The sequence below is a fragment of the Haliotis cracherodii genome, unplaced genomic scaffold, assembly GCF_022045235.1.
Source record: "Haliotis cracherodii isolate W230 unplaced genomic scaffold, xgHalCrac1.p SCAF_1, whole genome shotgun sequence".
In the NCBI taxonomy this organism is placed as follows: Eukaryota; Metazoa; Mollusca; class Gastropoda; order Lepetellida; family Haliotidae; genus Haliotis; species Haliotis cracherodii.
The window spans coordinates 15,361,243-15,382,972 of record NW_027266264.1 but is presented as its reverse complement, the minus strand read 5'-3'; the positions used below and the strand labels follow the sequence as shown (position 1 = coordinate 15,382,972).

The 21,730-nt window shown below is 41.5% G+C and overlaps 1 protein-coding gene across 1 annotated transcript in view; it reads left to right on the top strand.

Moving 5' to 3' along the window:
• Positions 1–7,563, top strand: part of LOC139473493 (glutathione hydrolase 1 proenzyme-like) — a 44,541-nt gene extending 36,978 nt beyond the window's left edge. The window contains exon 16 of the mRNA XM_071256115.1: positions 856–7,563. Coding sequence (XP_071112216.1) covers positions 856–1,019 — 164 coding nt within the window. The 3' untranslated portion in view covers positions 1,020–7,563. The remainder of the gene's footprint in view (positions 1–855) is intronic.
• The last annotated feature ends 14,167 nt before the right edge of the window (positions 7,564–21,730 follow it).

Genomic DNA, 21,730 nt, shown 5'->3' with positions numbered 1-21,730 from the left:
AAGGTTAATGTAGAAAATGAATGTCAAGATGTAACATGATATTCAGGCTCAGCTCCTGTAGTTACAAGTTTGTTTTCCTATTGTTTTCCCATTAAAAATGTTTGCAAGTTATGAATTTACTCTTTAGGCACCTCATGGGGATTCCGAGTTACTGCCGACATGGGTACAATGTGTGAAGCTCATTTCTGGTGTCCCCTGCCGTGATATTGCTGGAATATTGCTAAAAGCAGCATAAAACCATACTCACTCACTCACTCCGAGTTACTGGTTTCAATTCCCAACATGGGTACAATGTGTGAAGCCGATTTCTGGTGTCCCACGCCGTGATATTGCCAGAGTATTCCTAAAAGCGGCGTAAAACCATACTTATTCACTCACTCTGATTTGTTTTAATGCCAAGAAGCAGACATCTTCAAGGGGTTTATTGGGGACATGAGTGTGGTGAGAGGATGCTCCGTGATATTAGGGCACATTGACATGCCATTAAAGTCACACCGTCTGACCAACTGATTTATTTAAATCGCTTCATACGGTTAGCATAGGCTGCTAAGTGTAGGATAAAACACAACTCATGCTTGGGATTCTAAGACCCGTGGAAAGAACACTGAGGCAAAGTGAGTGAGTGAGTGAATATGATTTTACGCCACTTTTAGCAATATTCCAGCAATATCACGGCGGGACTGAGGCAAAGCCCAAGGTTTTGCTTTCCAAAAGTTTTCTTCCCGAGGATCTTACAATCCCAAGCATTACTGAGGAGTTTTTCACAGGCTGGCCAGAGAAGTAGCTGAGAGGAGATAGGAATACAGTTTACTCGGATTCAATATTTCTGATTTGTTGTCTGATGTTTTGTTGCAGCATTGTTCCTCATATCCGTCGTTGATGATATGAAGAAGAGAGGTCACAACATGGTCAAGGTCACCGAAGGTCTCAGCGCCGTTCAAGCAGTGGCCAAAGTCAACGATGAAATCTTCGCCCACTCTGACTCCCGCAAGTCTGGGAAAGCAGCTTTGTTTAAATAGCAGATGGAAAGTAAAACATTCCAGTTTACATTCCATTTGCTCAAGATGAAACCTGTGGTTTGTGTGTAGCATGGGTTGTGATGAGAGACATGCTACCTTTAGTGAAGTGATTTTAACCTGTTTTTGTTCTCTTTTTTTCCTTTTTGTCCAGATATTGACTTTTAATGTTTAATGTTTGGAATAAGGTTTGGTACATTGACCTAAGAAATCATGAATTGTGTATTCTTCGGCCCATGCTGACAGTTATATTTACTATATATTTGGATTATTGGAATTGAGTATTTGGGTATATCTAGAGATATATAAGTCATCCAGGTGGTGGGGTAGCCTCATGGTTAAGGCGTTCACTCACCACGCTGAAGACACGGGTTTATTTCCCCACATGGGTATCATGTGTGAAGCCAATTTCTGATGTTCTCCCCACCGTGATATTGCTGGAATATTGGCGTAAAACCATACTCACTCACTCACTCACTCACTCACTCACTCACTCACTCACTCACTGCAGCATTTACCAGTCTTTACATGTTATGGTGCAGAGTATATTGATGTTATGTCATGAAGCAAAGGTGTTCTCCTAAATGAGATTCTTCGTAACTAATCATGTAATTCTTAGATTCACTAGTTCCTGTCGCAGGGTTAGGAATCCATTTAATTATAAATGTGTGCAGTATATTGTGTTAGTTCTAGATTCCTTTTGTCTACTTCCCTCGTTCGTGCCACAGTTTTCAAAGATGCAAGCAATATCAAATTTATTATTTCCGTGCAGTCTTAGATTGTCTTTGTTCCAACAGTTATTTATGTTTTGGGAATAATAATAATAATGATAATGTTAATAATAATGTTGATAATAATAATAATGAATGCTATTTCTATAGCACATGTCCAAGGGACATGCTCAGTGTGCAAACACAGCATATGTACATATATACCACAGAGAAAGCACAGTAGGATAGTAAAAGTAGACACTTTTTAGGTTGAAAAATTTATGGATTGACTTGGGAGAAATCCAAAAACTATCGGGTTCCATTATCAATCATGTCAATCACGCCAAGGAGTAGTATGGATGTCCCTTGTTTATGATATATGCACAACATGATGCAGGGACAAGAAATGGCCCTGACATGCAGTGTGTGTATAATGTAGAAGTTAGCCATAACACGCCTTGTCCTTATTACATCAGGGGTTGGGTAGCCTAGTGGTTAAAGCATTTGCTCGTCAAGGGTTCGATTCCCAACATGGGTACAATGTGGGAAGCCCATTTCTGGTGTCCCCTGTTCAGATATTGCTGGAATATTGCTAAAAGTGGCGTAAAACCATACTCACTCACTCACTCACCTTATTACATCCAACTTCTTAATACCAGTGAAGACTCCAGTCATGTCCGTGTTGGAAACATGGGCTAGTGGTGATCTTATGCAGCATAATACACACTGTCTTGTCGTCCTGAGGGCTTGGACACTCAGGGCACAGTTGTGTCCCTTTCATGTGCCAGGTCATAGGTACAGAGTTATGTCCTGTAGTTGCACCAGGATCTGCTGATATAACGATTGTGGGTTCGAATCGATTTGCCCTGATAATGATTCTGGGTTTGGCAGCACCCTACCCGTTCTCATGGGTAAACGTCTACAATCTGCATCACTTCCTCCAATAGATGACGCCCCTTCATATGAATGAAATACTCTTCATAACACAGTGTAAGGAGTGTTTTTGGAGATTGATGATACTGGTCATTAACTATCAGCTTGTCAGTCAGTCATGTAATTTACTGATAGGCCTTTGGGTCCATCAATGTTTATTTCTAGGTTTGTCAACACTATATTCGTGCTTGTGGATTTCATCAGTGTGATAAATATTCATGACATGCTTCACTCTTGCCCTTCAGCATGGAACCTTCATGAAGTACTGTATTTGACGTAATAAGCGCCCAGGGCGCTCTCAAAATTAGAAATAGGGGGCTCTTATTAGAATATTATAGTTGAAAGATAAATTTCGTGGTTTATGCTGACAGCCTGAAATGTTTATGTATGACAGATGTATTTTTCTAGAATTTAATTGCCCATAATTAAGGGTGCATATAACACACGAGTGCGTATTGTACACAAATAAACAAGACTTGTGAACATTGATCAATGAAGGGGTGCTAATTGGGATTGTTCACTAGCCAATATATTAGCAAATACCGCCGTGGGCGCTTATTGCGTCGAATACGGTAATTGAAATACTCGTACAAATGTGGTAAGGCCAACTCACTCACTCACACAATACCATGTTCTGGTGTTCCTTGGTAGGGAACAGCCTGTTAGCGTTTTTTATGTACTGACCAATCTGTTCTTCCATCAATTGGGTTGAGCTTTGATTTATGTAAATTTGTGAGCGAAAGAAATGTGTTTACATTATTTCAAACACAACTGTACACATTTTGTATATTTTTATGTTTGTTGGAAAATAAGTGGCATTTTAAACTGGATCTGTGTGCAATATTTTGCCTGTTTTGTGAATATTCTATTCATATACAATTTATAAACAAATACACATATTAATCATACATTCCATGAAAGGGTTGAGGTGAGCAATGAAGAATTATTGTTATGTTCTTCCTACATTCCATGATGTGTAGACCCGTGAAGACCCGTGAAGATCTTCAACAACCCATTCTTGCCATTCAAGGCAACTATGCTTGTAGTAACAGGCAACTAACGAGATCGGGTGGTCAGGCTTGCTGACTTGATTGATACATGTCATTGTATCCCAATTGCGTGGATCAATGCTCATGATGTCAATCACTAGATTGTCTGGTCCATTCTCAATTATTTACAGACCACGATCATATGGCTGGAATATTGCTGAGTGCGGCGTTAAACAAACAAACAAATCCTTGAAGTTTGCTTCATCGTTTCCACCTCCTCATTTCGATCTGTGAATTCACTGATGTTTCACACATATAGATCACATGCTTAATTCCAATTCAAAATTCTAAGCATAGGTAAATAGACCCCAGGTACCCTTCTATATGCTGAAATGTACCCTAACCAAAAAAGCAATTCCAGATGAAACAACCAGATGCCATTCCATATGCTAGATAACTGGATCTTGGACTGCGACACTACAAAGCCTACAAAGGGACTGGTTTCGCTTATTGTCGAATAGATTCCAGTCTCGTAACCAGCGTAACATTCTACATGCAGGACAACCACCAGTCCGTTACATATACCACCAGTGCCCTGACATCAGTGCTGGTGACAAGTCACTACATATACCAACAGTGCCCTGACATCAGTGCTGGTGACAAGTCACTACATATACCACCAGTGCCCTGACATCAGTGCTGGTGACAAGTCACTACATATAATACCACCAGTGCCCTGACATCAGTGCTGGTGACAAGTCACTACATAAACCACCAGTGCCCTGACATCAGTGCTGGTGACATGTCACTACATATACCACCAGTGGCCTGACATCAGTGCTGGTGACATGTCACTACATATACCACCAGTGCCCTGACATCAGTGCTGGTGACAAGTCACTACATATACCACCAGTGCCCTGACATCAGTGCTGGTGACAAGTCACTACATATACCACCAGTGCCCTGACATCAGTGCTGGTGACAAGTCACTACATATACCACCAGTGGCCTGACATCAGTGCTGGTGACATATCACTACATATACCACCAGTGCCCTGACATCAGTGCTGGTGACAAGTCACTACATATACCACCAGTGCCCTGACATCAGTGCTGGTGACATGTCACTACATATACCACCAGTGGCCTGACATCAGTGCTGGTGACAAGTCACTACATATACCACTAGTGCCCTGACATCAGTGCTGGTGACATGTCACTACATATACCACCAGTGCCCTGACATCAGTGCTGGTGACATGTCACTACATATACCACCAGTGCCCTGACATCAGTGCTGGTGACATGTCACTACATATACCACCAGTGCCCTGACATCAGTGCTGGTGACATGTCATTACATATACCACCAGTGCCCTGACATCAGTGCTGGTGACATGTCACTACATATACCACAAGTGCCCTGACATCAGTGCTGGTGACATGTCACTACATATACCACCAGTGCCCTGACATCAGTGCTGGTGACAAGTCACTACATATACCACCAGTGCCCTGACATCAGTGCTGGTGATGATTCATTTGTTATCGCCGTGTTATTGTTGAGTTGTTTCCTCACACAGTTTGTTCTGACCATGCTGACACTCTGCTTTCTCGACTGTTGTCATGGTTGCACCCGACTCGACATGGAATTGAATGTATGTAAAGATAAGGTCCTCCCCACTCATCGTGTTCGCTTCCAGGACAGTGTTATATCTTCCTTCAAGTAGTTTGTGTTTTTATCTCCATAATTGACATTTGCATAATAGTGTGTTGTCATAATTACAACCGATTGTGATTTAGTTGACTGTTCAGTTATGAAATTATGAACTTGAAAATATTCTTAGTATCAATTATATATATATGACAGATTAACCATAGTAACATGAAAGAATCCGATGTTCTTGAACTTCTTTTCAGTAGTATATATAACTGGGGTTGTATCAGAACAACAGCCTGTAAATAATCCAATAGGTCCACACACAAATATTTATGGAAATTCAGATCTCAGAATACAAAGTATTTATATGTTTTAGTAGTGGGGATATGTTTTGTAATGGACATTGTTTGATGAATAATCTTTGTTTTCATCCAGTTCATATTGTTTTTAATTGCTCAACGTAGTGGTTTGAATCTCACATCCGGAATTACTTCTATCAGTTAATATAAGAATCATAATCTAACAAAAGGAAGAAAATTGATGCTGTCAAATTCTTTATTATGAGGAACACATAATTGTGTTCCTCATAATAAAGAAGTAGACATACATTAACTCTCTTGAATTGAAATCTCAGAGCTCACATGATAATTTTCATAACAGTCACAAATAGGTTTCCTCAGTATCGGGCCAATTCCTCCCTCCTCTCCCCCACCCCCACCCCCTGTCTCCCCCAGCCTATTGCACCCCAGCCTATTGTACCCCAGCCTGTTTATTTATTCCCAGGTCTAATCCTCCCCACTCCCCTCTCCCTGGGGCAGTAGACCTATTATGTAGATCTGGAGGGTACTCATCTGTCCATTCTTGGATATTTCAAGAATACAAACCTGAGATTTGAAGCCAATAATATCAGCTTGACTTACATAAACACACAATATTTCATTTACCCTCGTTTGGTGACATGGTTTGGGAAGGTGATTGGTGTTCTTTGATCATGTTTACATATTTGTTGATCCAACTGTTTTTGTAAATACAGGTTTAAGTGGTTGTTAATGCCTTCAAAATTTGACAGTCGATGCCCATTCTGAAGGATATTTTTGTACCCATTTGACTGTGTCCTGTTCCTGTATTTGTGAAGGATCCTGTGTGTACAGGCGGGGTCGTCTGTGAGTGGTGGTGAATGTGCTGGGACGTTATCACTGTCATTGTCACACAGGGCTACAGCCCGTATTATTTCAGTATGGCAAAAATATTTCTGCACCAAATAAAAGAAACAATTTTTAGCATGGAGATGGAGAAAATACCCAGAAATTGTGCGTGTCCATCATGTTGTGACTATGATAAATCAGTATTGTATTATCACAGTGCTAGCACCACACCAATGTTTTTGGGTTTCACCAAGTGGTTTAATGTCTATGATCTTTGGCTTTCCTCCCACATTAAGCTGTCATTCTGTGATAAAAAATGAAATGTTGATAACCCACTCACTCATTTTAATGTATTTTGTGTTATATTTGCTGTGTATTATGTTTTTTTATTAGATCTATTTATGTCTTTCTTCCTTGAACTGTGATGGTGATACTTATACCAGGACATATTTGACCACATTCCACAACCCCTTGCCAGTGAATTAACAACTGAAAATAATCCAAACATTGGAAAATTGTAATTTGAAACAAACACAACACACCCCTTCCCTGATATGATAGATAGATAATTGCTCGGAAATAATATTCCCAAGAGATGACAAATTGCACTTCTGGTTGGCATGTATTATTCGCAGTATGTAACAGTATGTTTCCTGCATTCTTTGATCTTGTCAAAACAGAAGATTACCTGAGCCACCAGCTATACATTCCTGACTATTTGATGACCAGTGTGATTGGAAGATACACATTTGTATAACGTAAATGAAAAATACTTTAGCCTATTGAATTTTGGAATTCAGTTTGACATTAATTCAATTAATTCATTGCCAATTAATTCTCTCACTTTATATTCTTATACCAACACATTTGGAATTGAGAGTATTTTTGTCAATAATAACTGGCACATTTCGTGCCCCAGGAATACCTCTGTTCCAGACTTTACCTGAGTCCAAGACAACCTGTCTGTGTCCAGACCAACTAGACCATATGTGGAATTTAGACTGTGAAATAGATAGTATATGGTTTATAAAGAGATAGTTAAATGATGTTAAAATATCATTGTTGTTTATGGAATTTGTTAATTTATATGTGGTCAGACTGTCAATAAAGTAAAGCTATTTATCAAGTTTGTTTGTGCATGTTATTTAGCACTTTACTCCAAGGTAGGATTTGGTTGCATTAAGTGGTAAAGATTATATAACTGGTGAACCATTGAACATGCATCGCAAAAGTACAACATATTACGTCCAATTATGTCCTGGATTATGTCCAGTTTCTTTCATATACTTAGGGTTGAGGTGACTGTTGTGTTGAAAGTTATGGCACTCATGGTGTGTGTGTGTGAGGGGGGGGGGGGGGGGGGGGGGGGGGGGAGGGTCTTGTTTATCAAAATCCAACTAATCTGCACCCATTTTGGACTTGTGGTTTATGTTAAATACATGAAGCTATATTATTTCAGAAAACAACTGATAATATTGCAGCATAAAACAATGTGCACTCATCAAAGCCTGGTTAAATTCAGGATTGTGAACATTTAGCTCCACTTCCTTGTAAACTCCAGTCAAAGGAATGCTTTTAAAGGAATGTTTATCTCTTTCAACAAATACAGATATCATTTAATCAAACAAAAACCATTTCAAATATTTCATACAGGAATGCAGGATGGTTAACAACTGTTGGACGTTGCACCATGTGACCACTTGAGAGTCCAGGTTAAGAACACAATACAGTACAGTACTATACAATAGAAACGATAATTTATTATTTTTCTGGACATGCTGGGTGACCTGAAAATATGTTGTGAAAAAACAAAGAAACTCGTTCGCTCATCCTCTCCGCAAAATAAACTGCACGGTTTGAAATTGCCATGGTCGGTGAAGTACATCATGAAATATGGGTTGACAGAGGCACAAAATGTTTTGTTTGTCTAACACCTCACTCTGCAATATTCAAGGTATATGACAGCAGTCTTTATCATCCAACATCATTCTTCCAATTTTTTGATATATAGTGATATATTCTTCCAACTTTTTGATAACTTTTGATATATAGTGTTGATATATTTGATATCAAAAGACACAAGGGTGAGACTCTCTTTGTAAATAATCGAATCAGGACAAGACAATCCGGTGATCAATATTGAAGGAACGATCCACACCATTGGGAACAAGGACACTATCAACCACGTTGCCGAGCCGAAGGGGCGCGCCATTTGATATTTACAGTGTGGTGGGAGGTTTTGGGGTAGATTTTTTTTATTCTGAAAAGAGAGCTGAGATATTTTTTACGACACTTTTCAAATTAAAGGATGATAAAATTTTCTCAGTGTTCAGTAAAAAAAAGAACAGTACAAAACTGAAAGTTGGACACGTTGGGTCCATCCCCCGAATAGTGTTACAAACTGGATGAGAATCAATCGCCCAAACACAACCAAAACAGTTTGCCGAGTATTGCACGAGCTACGTCCTACATTACCCAGATCAGTGGAACTTGAGTTTGAAGTGAAAATTTTGCTGCACTTGCAGCATGTCAGCCTACAAAGATATGGATATAAAAGGAACGATTTTACTTCTGTTCATTCACTCAAACGACCTGTGAAGAACCAGGGAAGAATAGGTCTTCAGGAACCCATGTTTGCCGTAAAAGGTGACCATGTTTGTCGTAAAAGGCGACTAACGGAATCGGGGGGTCAGGCTCGGTGACTTGTTTGATGCATGCCATCGATCCCAATTGCGTGGATCGATGCTCATGATATCAATCACCGGATTGGCTGGTCCAGACTCGATTATTTACAGACCGCCGTCACATAGCTGGAATATTGCTGAGTGCTGTGTCAAACAACAAACCAAACAACCACACCCAAACCGTTGGACAGTGACAAATAACATGCTGAGATAAATGGTACTGAAAGAGTAAGTGAAGTTGGGTTTAACGTCGCTTTTAACAGTATTCCAGTTATATCACGGCGTGTCAGCTTAATGTGGGAGGAAAGCCCGAAGTGATGCAGGTCACAGACGTTTACCACTTCTGTGAAGCCCACGAGCACGGGTATGGTGCTGACAAACCTAGAAACATAATCGGGGCGAACTGGGATTCGAACCCACAATCATAGGTTTCTGGCGTGCCCAAGGGACGAAACTCTGTACTACAAAAATAGATTCAGTCACACCTGCAGCAAACCCTCAAAACTTTCCTGCCCTCTTTACAACCTTCTGAAAAAAGGCGCGTCTGTCGAATGGTCAAACAACTGCCAACAGGCATTCGAAAAGCTAACGCAAGCCCTAACAACAACCCCCATCCTTGCATACCCCGACCAAAATAAACCCTTCATCCTAGCAACTGATGATCTCAAACTGCAATAGGGTACATTTTAGGCCAACTTGATTCTCATAGTGTGACTTGGAACGATGTTGTTAATTCATGTCTTTTGTCCATACAAGTGTCTTCCTGTTCTGTTTTAAGAAACAAACAATGTTGATTTGTAATGTCTCTTTTGGTCGTCAGTTTCCAAGTAAGGGTATATGATGCTTAACGGTCATTTCCCATCAGTCAACAGTTATGGCCTCTTGAAATGGAAGATCTGAAATGATAATTAAGAAATAAGGGTTACAGGCAAACTGTCTCTCTGTCAAAGATGATGACTTTGCTCACGAAATATTCTGTATTGATGAAGATGGCCATATTGTGGTGGAGATTTTTTATTGAGGCTCATTTATGTTTTGTGAAGCAGATGGAGGCTGAGATTTGTATTTCCACAAATTCTGAGCTGAGCCCCTGAGAAATCAAATGGCTACCTGGGTGAATTCATTTTCTGATGATTGTAGTCAAACAGACAAAGTTCAGGAGCAAGTATAGGAGACCTCATTGGGAGAGTAATGACTTGAATGATTTTCTGAATGCAAAATACATGCTTAACTATAAGGTCACAAAACCCATACACTATGCGTTAATACAAAGTTGTAAAGTGATTTAAACAGACAAGTAAACTTGTGTATTCATGACAACAATTACCAAGCAAGGAGTAGGGTGTAAATTATATGTTTTTAAATCATAAAATTGTTTCTGTCCATAGCTGAAACAGTATAACGTATAATACATCGAATTCTGCCACAGAGAATACAAAAAAATAATATCACAAATTTTCCATCTAAAACAAGCAGGATTGTTCTCATTTTCTCAGAAATCTTCACCTGATGTTATAAGAGTAGAAAACGATCATGCAATTTCAATTATATTTCGCACGGTTGCCAATACAATAAACATGTTTTTTCGACACACGATATTAGACCACATGTCATATGATGAGTGTCTCGTTTTCCACACAACACAGTCAGAAACTCAGTCTTAGGTTATATTTGACTGGACTACTGCAATTAAAATCAACTTAACAACAACACAAATATATTCAATATCTTTGGGACCGCCTCCGTGGTCTAGTGGTAAAGCGTCCGCCCGGAGAGCGGAAGGTCAAGGGGTTCGATCCCCGGCCGCGTCATGCCAAAAGACGTTAAAAGAAGGTACTTGTTATTACCCTGTCTGGCGCTCGGCATTAAGGGGCTAAAACAAGGACTGGTCGGCTCGGAGTCAGTATACTGTGTCTGAGTGAGGTATTCATGTTAAACTGAGGCATGGTATCTCAGTGTGCTAGCACTATAAATCGGCATCAGTCCGGACTAGTACAAGCAGCCACACATACAAACACACGTGCATGCACGTCGCTATATAAATGCAATAATCTTGGACGCGACGTTAAACCCCATTTCACCTCAATACATATGAAGATTTATTACAGAGACACAGTTCTTGTACACTTGCAACAGCTTCATGAAGTAAAGTATATATTTGTTGTCCATGTGTATACACACATGTATATGCCACCAGCACATGCACTAACATATATGTTATCATTATGCACATTGGGCACGGTGTGCACGGACTGCACAGGCGCCAATATTCCCTTTGATCCCATGACCGTGTGTTTGAATCCCAGATACGCTATGATGTTTCCAGTTTTTCAGCACCATACCCTCGTGTGTTTAGTGGGCAAATGTGATAAATCTCCATCACTTCAGGCTTTCCTCTTGTCATGCTGACAGAACGTGATATAACTGGAATATCAAATTGAAGTATAAGGTGCAAAACGAAAAAAACAGGTCCATAATAATATGAAATCCCTACTAAAAGCAGAAACAATGTAAGATTCCGATCGTATCACGAACATAAATGTATATACGTATGTCTATGAATCACCATCAAAGAGTTTTGACACCAGGTCTTCGCGAAATTGTGTGCGTATCCTGCCACACGATGGCACCTGTCACAAACACATGCAAAGGCAGGTCAATTGTTCACTTGAAAAAACACAGGAACATGATACAAGTTAAAATCGAGAATTGCATCGGACATCATGTTCGAGTGTACCTAAAACATTCTTATTTTATGAACGCTTCACGTACCACTGAAATATTACCTCCCCACGTGCATGTGTGTTTGTTTAATACACGCGCACCGACATTGAACACGTGCAACATGTGTAATACAAGTAATCGTGTTGACGCGTCCTTATCCATTTGTCCCGAGTTCCGACGACTCTGACGTCACTTTCGGTCCTGTGACGTATAGTCATGGCAAACACCACTATGCTCGCCGCCTCCGTGGTCTTGTGGTAGAGCGTCCGCCCGGAGAGCGGAAGGTCCGGGGTTCAATCCCTGGCCGCGTCATACCAAAAGACGTTAAAAGATGGTACTTGTTGTTACCCTGTCTGGCGCTCGACATTAAGGGGCTAAAACAAGGACTGGTCGGCTCGGAGTCAGTATACTGTGTCTGGGTGGGGTATTCATGTTAAACTGCGGCATGGTATCTCAGTGAGCTAGCACTATATATCGGCATCAGTCCAGACTAGTACAAGCAGCCACACACACACATACACGTGCATGCACGTCGCTATATAAGTGCAATAATCTTGGACGCGACGTTAAACCCCATTTCACCTCACCTCACCACTATGCTCATAACTACGGTAGCCCCGTTGTGCCATTTACAGCCAAACACCGTTGTGTCGAAGTTGAAGGACCAACGTAATTTATCCGAGACTCGACACAACCGAAATTAAAAATATAAATAAGGAATACACAGTAACCAAGATTTTACTTCGGTTCGACACAACGGTGTTTGACTGCACACTGAACACAGCCAGTAACCATTGACCCAACCACGTGATGTCTACTTCTCACAACAAGTTTCTGGATTCGTATGTTCGCCATTTTCGCGAAACAGAAGGTAAGATTTGCTGAAATATTCGATCATTTAACACAACTACTCACTTCGACATTTAGTGAGGGAATGAATAATGAATGGAGAAATGGAGTGAGTGAGTGAGTTCGGTTTAACGCCGCTTTTAACAGTATTCCAGTTATATCGCGGCGTGTCAGATTAATGTGGGAGGAAAGCCCGAAGTGATGCAGGTCTTAGACGTTTACCACTTCCGTGAAACCCACGAGCACGGTATGGTGCTGACAAACCTAGAAACATAATCGGGGCGAACCAGAATTCGAACCCACAATCACAGGTTTCTGGCGTGCCCAAGGGACGCAACTCTGCACATGGAATCGACTGGAGAAATGGAAACTGGAAAAGAAACCACCTAACCTATTCGCTCGCCACTTCCGACCGGCAGAGATTGCTGGGGACCAATTCTAACCAGGAATCCCCTCGGGGCAGAGACCACGGAACCTCATTCCTGGTCAGTAAATAAAAATATATACCCCCTAAACAGCGTTAGAAATTGGCACTAATCCTTGCCAAACTTCCCAACAGTTAAAGTATCGTAAGGACAAGTAAAGAATTGCCATTAAGGGTTTTGTTATATGTTATTATTTTAAGGACCATTTGGACTCAAACAGTTAGTTTCTATCGCTACTATATATAATTTAATAATCACGAGTTCAGGTGGCAGAGACACAAAATGATGTTTGAAATTTGATGTTTGACTTGAATGTCCTTGGTTTGGATATCGTGTTTGCTGGCATAACGACTCGGGCCAATCAGGACATGGTACAACCGAGGGTACACCAAGGTGTTAACTAATCCAGAGACCTATAAAAAGTCTCCGTGACTAAGCGCAATGGCCGTTACACCTGTTTTTGTTCATGAACAATGATCTCACCATGACTAAGCTGTTTCAACACCTGTCGCGTTATTGAAACGTTTATTGATTCAAACAGGCAAATCAATATCAGTAGCACTTAACATCCTGGGCGCGGGAATACTTCAGTTTTACCAAGACTTTGCTGTATCCTGACCATTTCACCTGAGTATGAGTATGAGGCGGATATGCCGTTATGTGCCGTACATCCAGGGTGAAGGTCATACAAGGTTACGTTGTGTGCATATATAACTTTGTTTGTTATTTAACGCCGCACTAAGTAATATTCCAGCTTTATGACGGCTGTCTGTAAATAATTGAGTCTTGACCAGACAATCCAGTGATTAATAACATGAGCATCGATAATAGGGATACGATGACATGTATCAACAAAGTCAGCGAGCCTGACCACCCGATCCTGTTAGTCGCCTCTTTAGCTATTAGGACAAGCATGGGTTGCTGAAGACCTATTCAACCCCGGATCTCCACGGGTTGCATATATATAACTAGTAAGGGCTGTTTTCAAGGTATCTGTGTCCTTAAACAACAAGTTATTTCGGTTATAGGATGTATTAACGGTTTTTCAATCACCTGGTTAGATTCGACGGCGCTGCTTTTAATTTGCGAACGTGGACGAGTCTGTATGACGCTACTGTAAAAGACGTAAAACACAATATTTGAAAAAAGTCCAATATATTCAAAACTCGTTCATAACCCTTTCAATTATATAACTGGCTTTTTAACTCAGGGATTTGTGACAATAATCACAGTAATTCATTTAATGAAAGGGAAGACTAGTGTATTCGCCAATGAGTTTATTTTGGAGAACCTGCTTTCGTCTCGCCTGCATGGTAACTCGAGCAAAACTTTACTCCTGCCTGCTTTGGAATCGGATGCAAGTACATCTAGTCGTACATCTATGAATTTATTAACTTTGTAACATATCAACAAATCAATATCAATATTGTCCAATCATATTCAGGAAACAGTGGAGTACATCAAGTACATCACAATAATGTATTCTTCGGACACTATACACAAGCTAAAAAAGAACATTTATCACTACTTCCAGTAAGGAGAAGATTCGTCTAAATAACAAGTAAAATTGACACGTATGCAAGCACATTTCAATTCCCAAGAAACTTTGATCTATTTTGGACAGGGTATTTTTCTATTTCCTTACACTTTTAAGTTTATGCACGTTCTACTAACGTCACAATATCCATGTATCTTCAGAATAACTTTTAATCTCAAAGAAAATATTTATGCAAATACAAAGGTTCTATTCTACATTTCGCTTTTTTCATTTAATTTTTTCTGTGGCAATTATTCGCAACTTGAAGGTTGTTTTTTTTGCTGTTCCTCTTCGCAAGATCAATAAACTCATTCTATGGTTTTGTATCTCACTTTAAATACAAATTTGCTTTACTTCTTAAACTATATCTTTTATCATTTATCAGTTTTGTGAGTTTCCAAATCTTCTTTTGTAAGATTTAAAACCTTTCGCTCTTGGCGCTAAGGTATGACATACTGATACATAAATAACCTTTTCTGAGGAACTTGAATTTCCCTTTCTGTTTGTCCCCAAAAGATAACGTTTTTTCTGTACCGTGTGCCTTAAAATAACTATATTATCCCTTAGGCCAATGAATTACCTTCTTGTAAATAGCGTTTCTAAGAAGTAACTGTTCATTAAGCATTTACTCTACTGTCGATATGAAAAACATATAACATCTGTGCTTTTCTATAAAAAGGTTATTTTAAGTTATAATCTTGTTCTATGTATAGCCAGACGGCGCCACCTGTCTTGGAAATTCCCCCGACGGACACGGATGCAGCACTGACATGCTTTGTGTGTTGTCCGCCATTATGTTTTCACGTGAATGGATTCTAATTTCATTCACATGCTATACAACACTGACGACACGTTTGACATTTAGCCGACCAGGATGTGTTCAGTGGTACTAAGTGCATGTTGTTGATTGTTGGTTCGGTCAGCAATGACTTGCACAGTGCCATCCGAGGTCCTAAAACAAGCAATAGGGTTTGTTTGTTTGTTTGTGTGTTTGTTTGTTTGTTTAACGCCGTACTCAGCAATATTCCAGCTATATGACGGCGGTCTGCAAATAATCGAGTCCGGACCAGAAAATCCAGTGATTAATATCATGATCATCGATAAGCGCAATTGGGATCGATGACATGCATCAACCAAGTCAGCGAGCCTGACCACCCGATCCCGTTAGTCGCCTCTTACGACAAGCATAGTCGCCTTTTACGGCAAGCATGGGTTGCTGAAGACCCATTCTACCCCGGATCTTCACGGGTCAGCAATAGGGTGGTACAGGGGGTAGTGCGTTTGAATGTTAAGCTACTGATCGGGTTCGCTTCTCAAAGAGATGCCCCAGTCCTGCCCAGCCGACGGCATCCGCTTATAATGTGATTCAGTATGGGTGAAACATATTTTTTTATAATGGTCAACAGTAACTTCATGGGAGGGTAGGGGTCCTTGTCATAAACATGTTACAATTACGGGGTGGGGAAAATATAGGGGTGGGGTAGGAGGTAGATTCAAATACTGAAGAAAACCTAAATGATGTCGTTTAACGCCGCATTTAGCAATATTCCAGTTACATGACGGTGGTCTGTAAATAATTGAGTCTGGACAGAAATCTAGTGATAGATATCATGAGCATCGATCTACACATCTGGGACACGATGACATGCATCAACCAAGTCAGCGCGTCTGATCACCGAATCCCATTAGTCGCCTCCTGCGACAAGCAGGGAGTGCTGAAGACCTATACTAACCTGGATTTTCACGGTGTCTCGAATTGGTCCCCAGCCACAAATCCTTGTCGTAAGAGACGAGCGGGCGGTAGTCGGTCTCGGTGTGTCAACATACCCCGACGTCGTGGGAATTTGTTCATAATATCAATCAATGAGGTATCAGGTGCAGGGTCGATTTTCACAGGCCGACGTCATATAGCTGGAACAATCCGGCGTGCAATGCAAAAAAGTACTTTCTTGGTGCCGCCTCTTTGCGGTAATATAGAATGATTCTCATATGTCACAAGCAGCCGAAAATCTCCCCGAACATCTACCACGGGTACGTAGTGGGCACAGATGGCCAAGTCGTCTTAAGCTGGCGGGCACGGGTGGCCCAGTCGTCTAAGGCGCCGCAATCCACTGTGCAGAGTTGCGTCCATTGGGCACGCCAGAAACCTATGATTGTGGGTTCGAATCCCGGTTCGACCCGATTATGTTTCTGGGTTTGTCAGTACCATACCCGTGCTCGTGGGTTTCACCGAAGTGGTAAACGTCTGAGGCCTGCATCACTTCGGGCTTTCCTCCCACATTAAGCTGACACGCCGTGATATAACTGTAATACTGTTAAAAGCGGCGTAAACACAAATCGTTCACTCACTCACTCACTCTTAAGCGGGGATCACACCTGTCCGTTTTTTCGGCCCCGTATCCGTAACTCGAATCAGTTTTTACGTTTACACATATTATATTTTCCATACGTTGCCTTTTGGTTACAGGTGTGCGAAAAGAATTCTACAGGGTTCACAATATACTGTGACGTCCCGTACAGGGTCTGTCCGCAGGTCCATCCCTATCCACAAAAGTCGGTGTGAGGTCGAAAAACACGGATGCGAGACACGTGTCCAAAATGTACGGATACGTATACGGATAGGTGTAGATGCTCCAGTGTATTTTCTACAAATGCTATTTTTGCGGATACGGATATAGGTGAAAAAATATGGAGAGGTGTAAATGGACCACAATTGGAGGTTCCATGAGAGGAGTTGTGGCCGCAAGGCGTATCAGAGGTGAGGTGAAATGGGGTTTATCGTCGCGTTAGTTGAGTGAGTGAGTGTGCGTGCGTGTGCGTGCGCGTGCGTGCGTGCGTGCGTGTGCGTGCGTGCGTGCTCGCTAGTCCGGACTAATGCCGGCTTTATCGTGTTAGCCCACTGAGATAGACGTATACCCCTGACTCCGAGCTGACCAGTCCTTGTTTCAGCCCCTTAACAGGTAACAACAAATAAGTACCATCTTTAAAGGTCTTTTAGTATGAAAGGCGGTCGGGTAGCCTAGTGGTTTAAGCGTTCGCTCGTCACGCCGAAGACCCGGGTTCGATTCCTGACATGGGTACAATGTGTGAAGCCCATTTATGGTGTCCCCCGCCGTGATATTGCTGGAAATTTTCTAAAAGCGGCGTAAAACCATACTCACTCACTCACTCACTTTTAGTATGACGCGGTCGGAGATCGAACCCCGACCTCCCACTTTCCTGGCGGACGCTCTATCCTCAGACGTCAAGTGTACCAGAAATGTACAAGGTATACACATAGTACGCCAGTACGCCATAGTACGTATATTACGTTTCTAGACTTGTCACCACCTCGTGTTTTCCTCCCACGTATTGTGATATAACTAAAATACTTTTCAAATCGGCGCCAAAACTCACTCGCATACTCTGGATCCGCGTATGTATACAAAATTCCCACTACATCGCCTCTCTGGTAACATTAGTTTTGAGTGGTACTGTATTTGTTAAACGTCACACGTGGTTCGCAGGCATTCTAATTAGTGCTGCATCAACTTCCGTGTGTGTATCCCTGTACCAGGTAGCAAGGGGCACACGCCCTCACACCGGTCGGGGCACAGGACAACCGACCGTCCGCTGTTGTTGATACCATTCATTACCCTTACGCATATTGTTCGCTTGGTGACGGCGTTCGTGACTATCGCCATGCGCGAGTTTCAACGTTTTCATTAAAAAAATGTTTTTCTGGTATCGCATAACTTACTACATATTTCCTGGACAGATTTGCACGCACCGTTCTTTTGTTTGTTAATAAACAGACAACGAGATCGGCTTTCGCGTCATTCAGACGTAAAGTTACTTCACAAATGTATAATATTGAATGACAAGTATGTGAAACGTGGGTGCGTTTGTCCGTGACGCGACGGCTAAGTGTATGTGTGTGATGCCTCGAGTACAACATGCATTGGGTAACGACGGTTGGAAAACAAGAACAAAACTTGGATGTGTCTGATTATGGCATTGTTGTTTTATTGTACATACAGACCATGATCTAATCGTCGTCATGTGTTTACATAATGGACGCACGTATATATTTGCTAGAACCCAAAGGATATTTATGCTGAGGGTTTCAAATATGTAACACGGTATTCAAAGTCATTCTTCGATAGAGCCGCATAACGCAATTAAATCCTCCTCCACCAAATATTCCCGCCCTACCATGCACCACGCCCACCTCTCCCCCCAACCCCACCAATGCTCGTCTCGACACATTCCCACTCTCCGCTCGGAGTATTCTGACATTGCAGACACTTTAGTCTAATTTTTTATTTTTTTTATTTTAAATGTCGCAGCTTTAAACGCAGCTTACAATAGGATACACCTTTGAACAGGTTAATTTTATGATAAGATTAACCTGTTCAAATGTATATCCTATGTGTGCCTTGTTTGTAGATCTATATTTAACACGGATTTACACTCGTGACCCGGAAGTCATCCTTGTATCCTAACGATTCTAAGAAGACCGACGGGTTCAGAGAATCTCCGCTACCTAGGAACCGCAGCTGCGGTTAGGCCCGCGTCTATTGTCTCGTTATACCACACCCAGCTACTCACCTAAGTGATCGAGGCTACATATATAAAGTCATTGTAACATGGAAATAATGGTAGTTATGAGGAAATTCATACATTAAGTTCGACTGTATTGAACAAACATGTAGAAAAAGCATGAAAACTAATGCTGTGAATATAACTATTATACACATGTATTAATGTCATTCCAAATGCTGACCGCTATCCATGATTAATATTATACCTCTGGTTATATGATAAGCCCGGAAAAGCTCTTAAGAATTCAGAAGTGGTTTGTTCCAAACCCAGATCGCCTTGTTCGACATAACCAGTGAAGCAAAGAAAACCCACATCGCCTAAATACTTGTACCTATCTTAAAGGTGAACGTTTGACGACGTGGGTGGACGTCAGAAAAAAAGGTGTTTGTATTTAGAATAGATGTATTATTAGAACTGTTGGATCAATATGTAAATAAATCTGGAGTACTACCTCAACAAAGAAGTAGGTGGCCCAGTCATCTGAGGCGCCGCGATTCGCTGTGCAGAGTTGCGTACCTTGGGCACGCCAGAAACCTATGATTGTGGGTTCGAATCCCGGTTCGCCCCGATTATGTTTCTAGGTTTGTCAGCGCCACACCCGTGCTCGTGGGTTTCATGGAAGTGGGAAGTGGTAAACGTCTGAGAAAGCGGCGCTAAACCCAACTCAAAGGGCAAAAAAACCAAAGAAGTATACTGTTACGTTGTGCATCACTTTGAACCTTCTTGCTGCATCCCAGCGTAACTGGCATACTGGCATGTTGGTTGATGCATGTCATTGTATCACATTTGCGTAGATCTATGCCCATGACGTCAATCACTGGATTGTCTAGTCCAGATTCTGTTATTTACAGACCGCTGTAATATAGCAGGAATAGTGCTGAGTGCGTCGTTAAAAAACAAACACACACACACACACACACACACACACACACACACATACATAATTTTGACAAAACTATACTTAAGATATACAACGAAGACACTCACACACACGCGCGCGCACGCACGCACGCACACACGCACGCACGCACACACACCTATGGCAAAGTTAAGCCTCCAAAGCTACTTATCCGTTTGGCTGACTTATCAAACAAGGGTGTTTCCTACTTTCTATATTGTTTACTGCCTACACTTCTCACAAAATAAAGGATCGGATTTGAATTGGCCTTCACGAGCCCTTGCTTGTCGTAAGAGGCGACTAACGGGATCAGGTGGTCAGGCTCTTTGACTTGGTTGATGCATGTCATCGTACACCATTTGCGTGGGCCGATGCGCATGACTTCAATTACTGAATTGTCTGTCCCAGGCACGGGTGACCCATGACCAGTCGTCCGAGGGAGCGACCATTTTATATCTGGGGGTAGGCGTGGGTGGGGATTTTGTATTGAAACCAAATCTCTTTTCAGCTACAGCTATACAAACAGAAATTAGTTTAATTAAACTCTGAACTAATTTTTTTTTTTTCTAACAATGGAGCAGAAATTTCTTTCAAGAAATTTTAGGGACAATTTATTTTTTTCGATAAAATCCCAGTCCGAAGGCGGCGCAAAGTTGCGTCCTTTAGGTACACGAGAAATCTATGAAACCGATTATGTTTCTAGGTTTCCCAGTACGGATCGTCGTACACAATATCATTCACTGGATTGTCTGGTCCAGACTCGATTATTTACAGACCGCCGTCGCAGAGCTGGAAAAAAAGTGCGGCGTTAAAGCAAAAACAAACAAACTTGAATCACAATGACACGACGAGTTTTACGAATGTCCTCAGTATCATTCGGACCTGGAGCGACATCTTCCGCAAGGAAAATGACGTGGGGATGACCGTCGAGTTTATCAATTTCAGTTACCCTTACTGCCGGACCTTCAGATAAAGTGTCCATGAGTCAGGGTCGGAGTTGTATTGCAGTGAGTGAAGTGAGTTGGGTTTAACGCCGCTTTTAACATTATTCAAGTCATATCACGGCGTGTCAGCTTAATGTGGGAGGAAAGCCCGAAGTGATGCAGGTCTCAGACGTTCACCACTTCGGTGAAACCCACGTGCACGGGTATGGTGCTGACAAACCTAGAAACGTAATCGGGGCGAACTGGGATTCGAACCCACAATCATAGGTTTCTGGCGTGCCCAAGGGACGCAACTCTGCATGTGACAGGGTCGGAGTTGTTCTTTGTTTGATAAAGGGCGTTGCTAGGAATGTGTACAGGATACGGTCGGGATATAGAATAATGAATTCTTTGTGCCCCATGTTCTTGTGCATCACAGTTCATAATCTTACGTACGTACACATGCATATAGATGTGATGTATTTACTGTAAAAAAATATTAAATGGCTTTTTAATGTAAATGGTCCTGCTAATTAATTAATGTACTTTTTACCCGTAACATTTTAATCATTAATAATTAATGTTTGTTTGTGAGTGCAACTAAGAGGCGGATATGCCGTTATGTTCCGCACATCCAGGGTGAAGGTCAT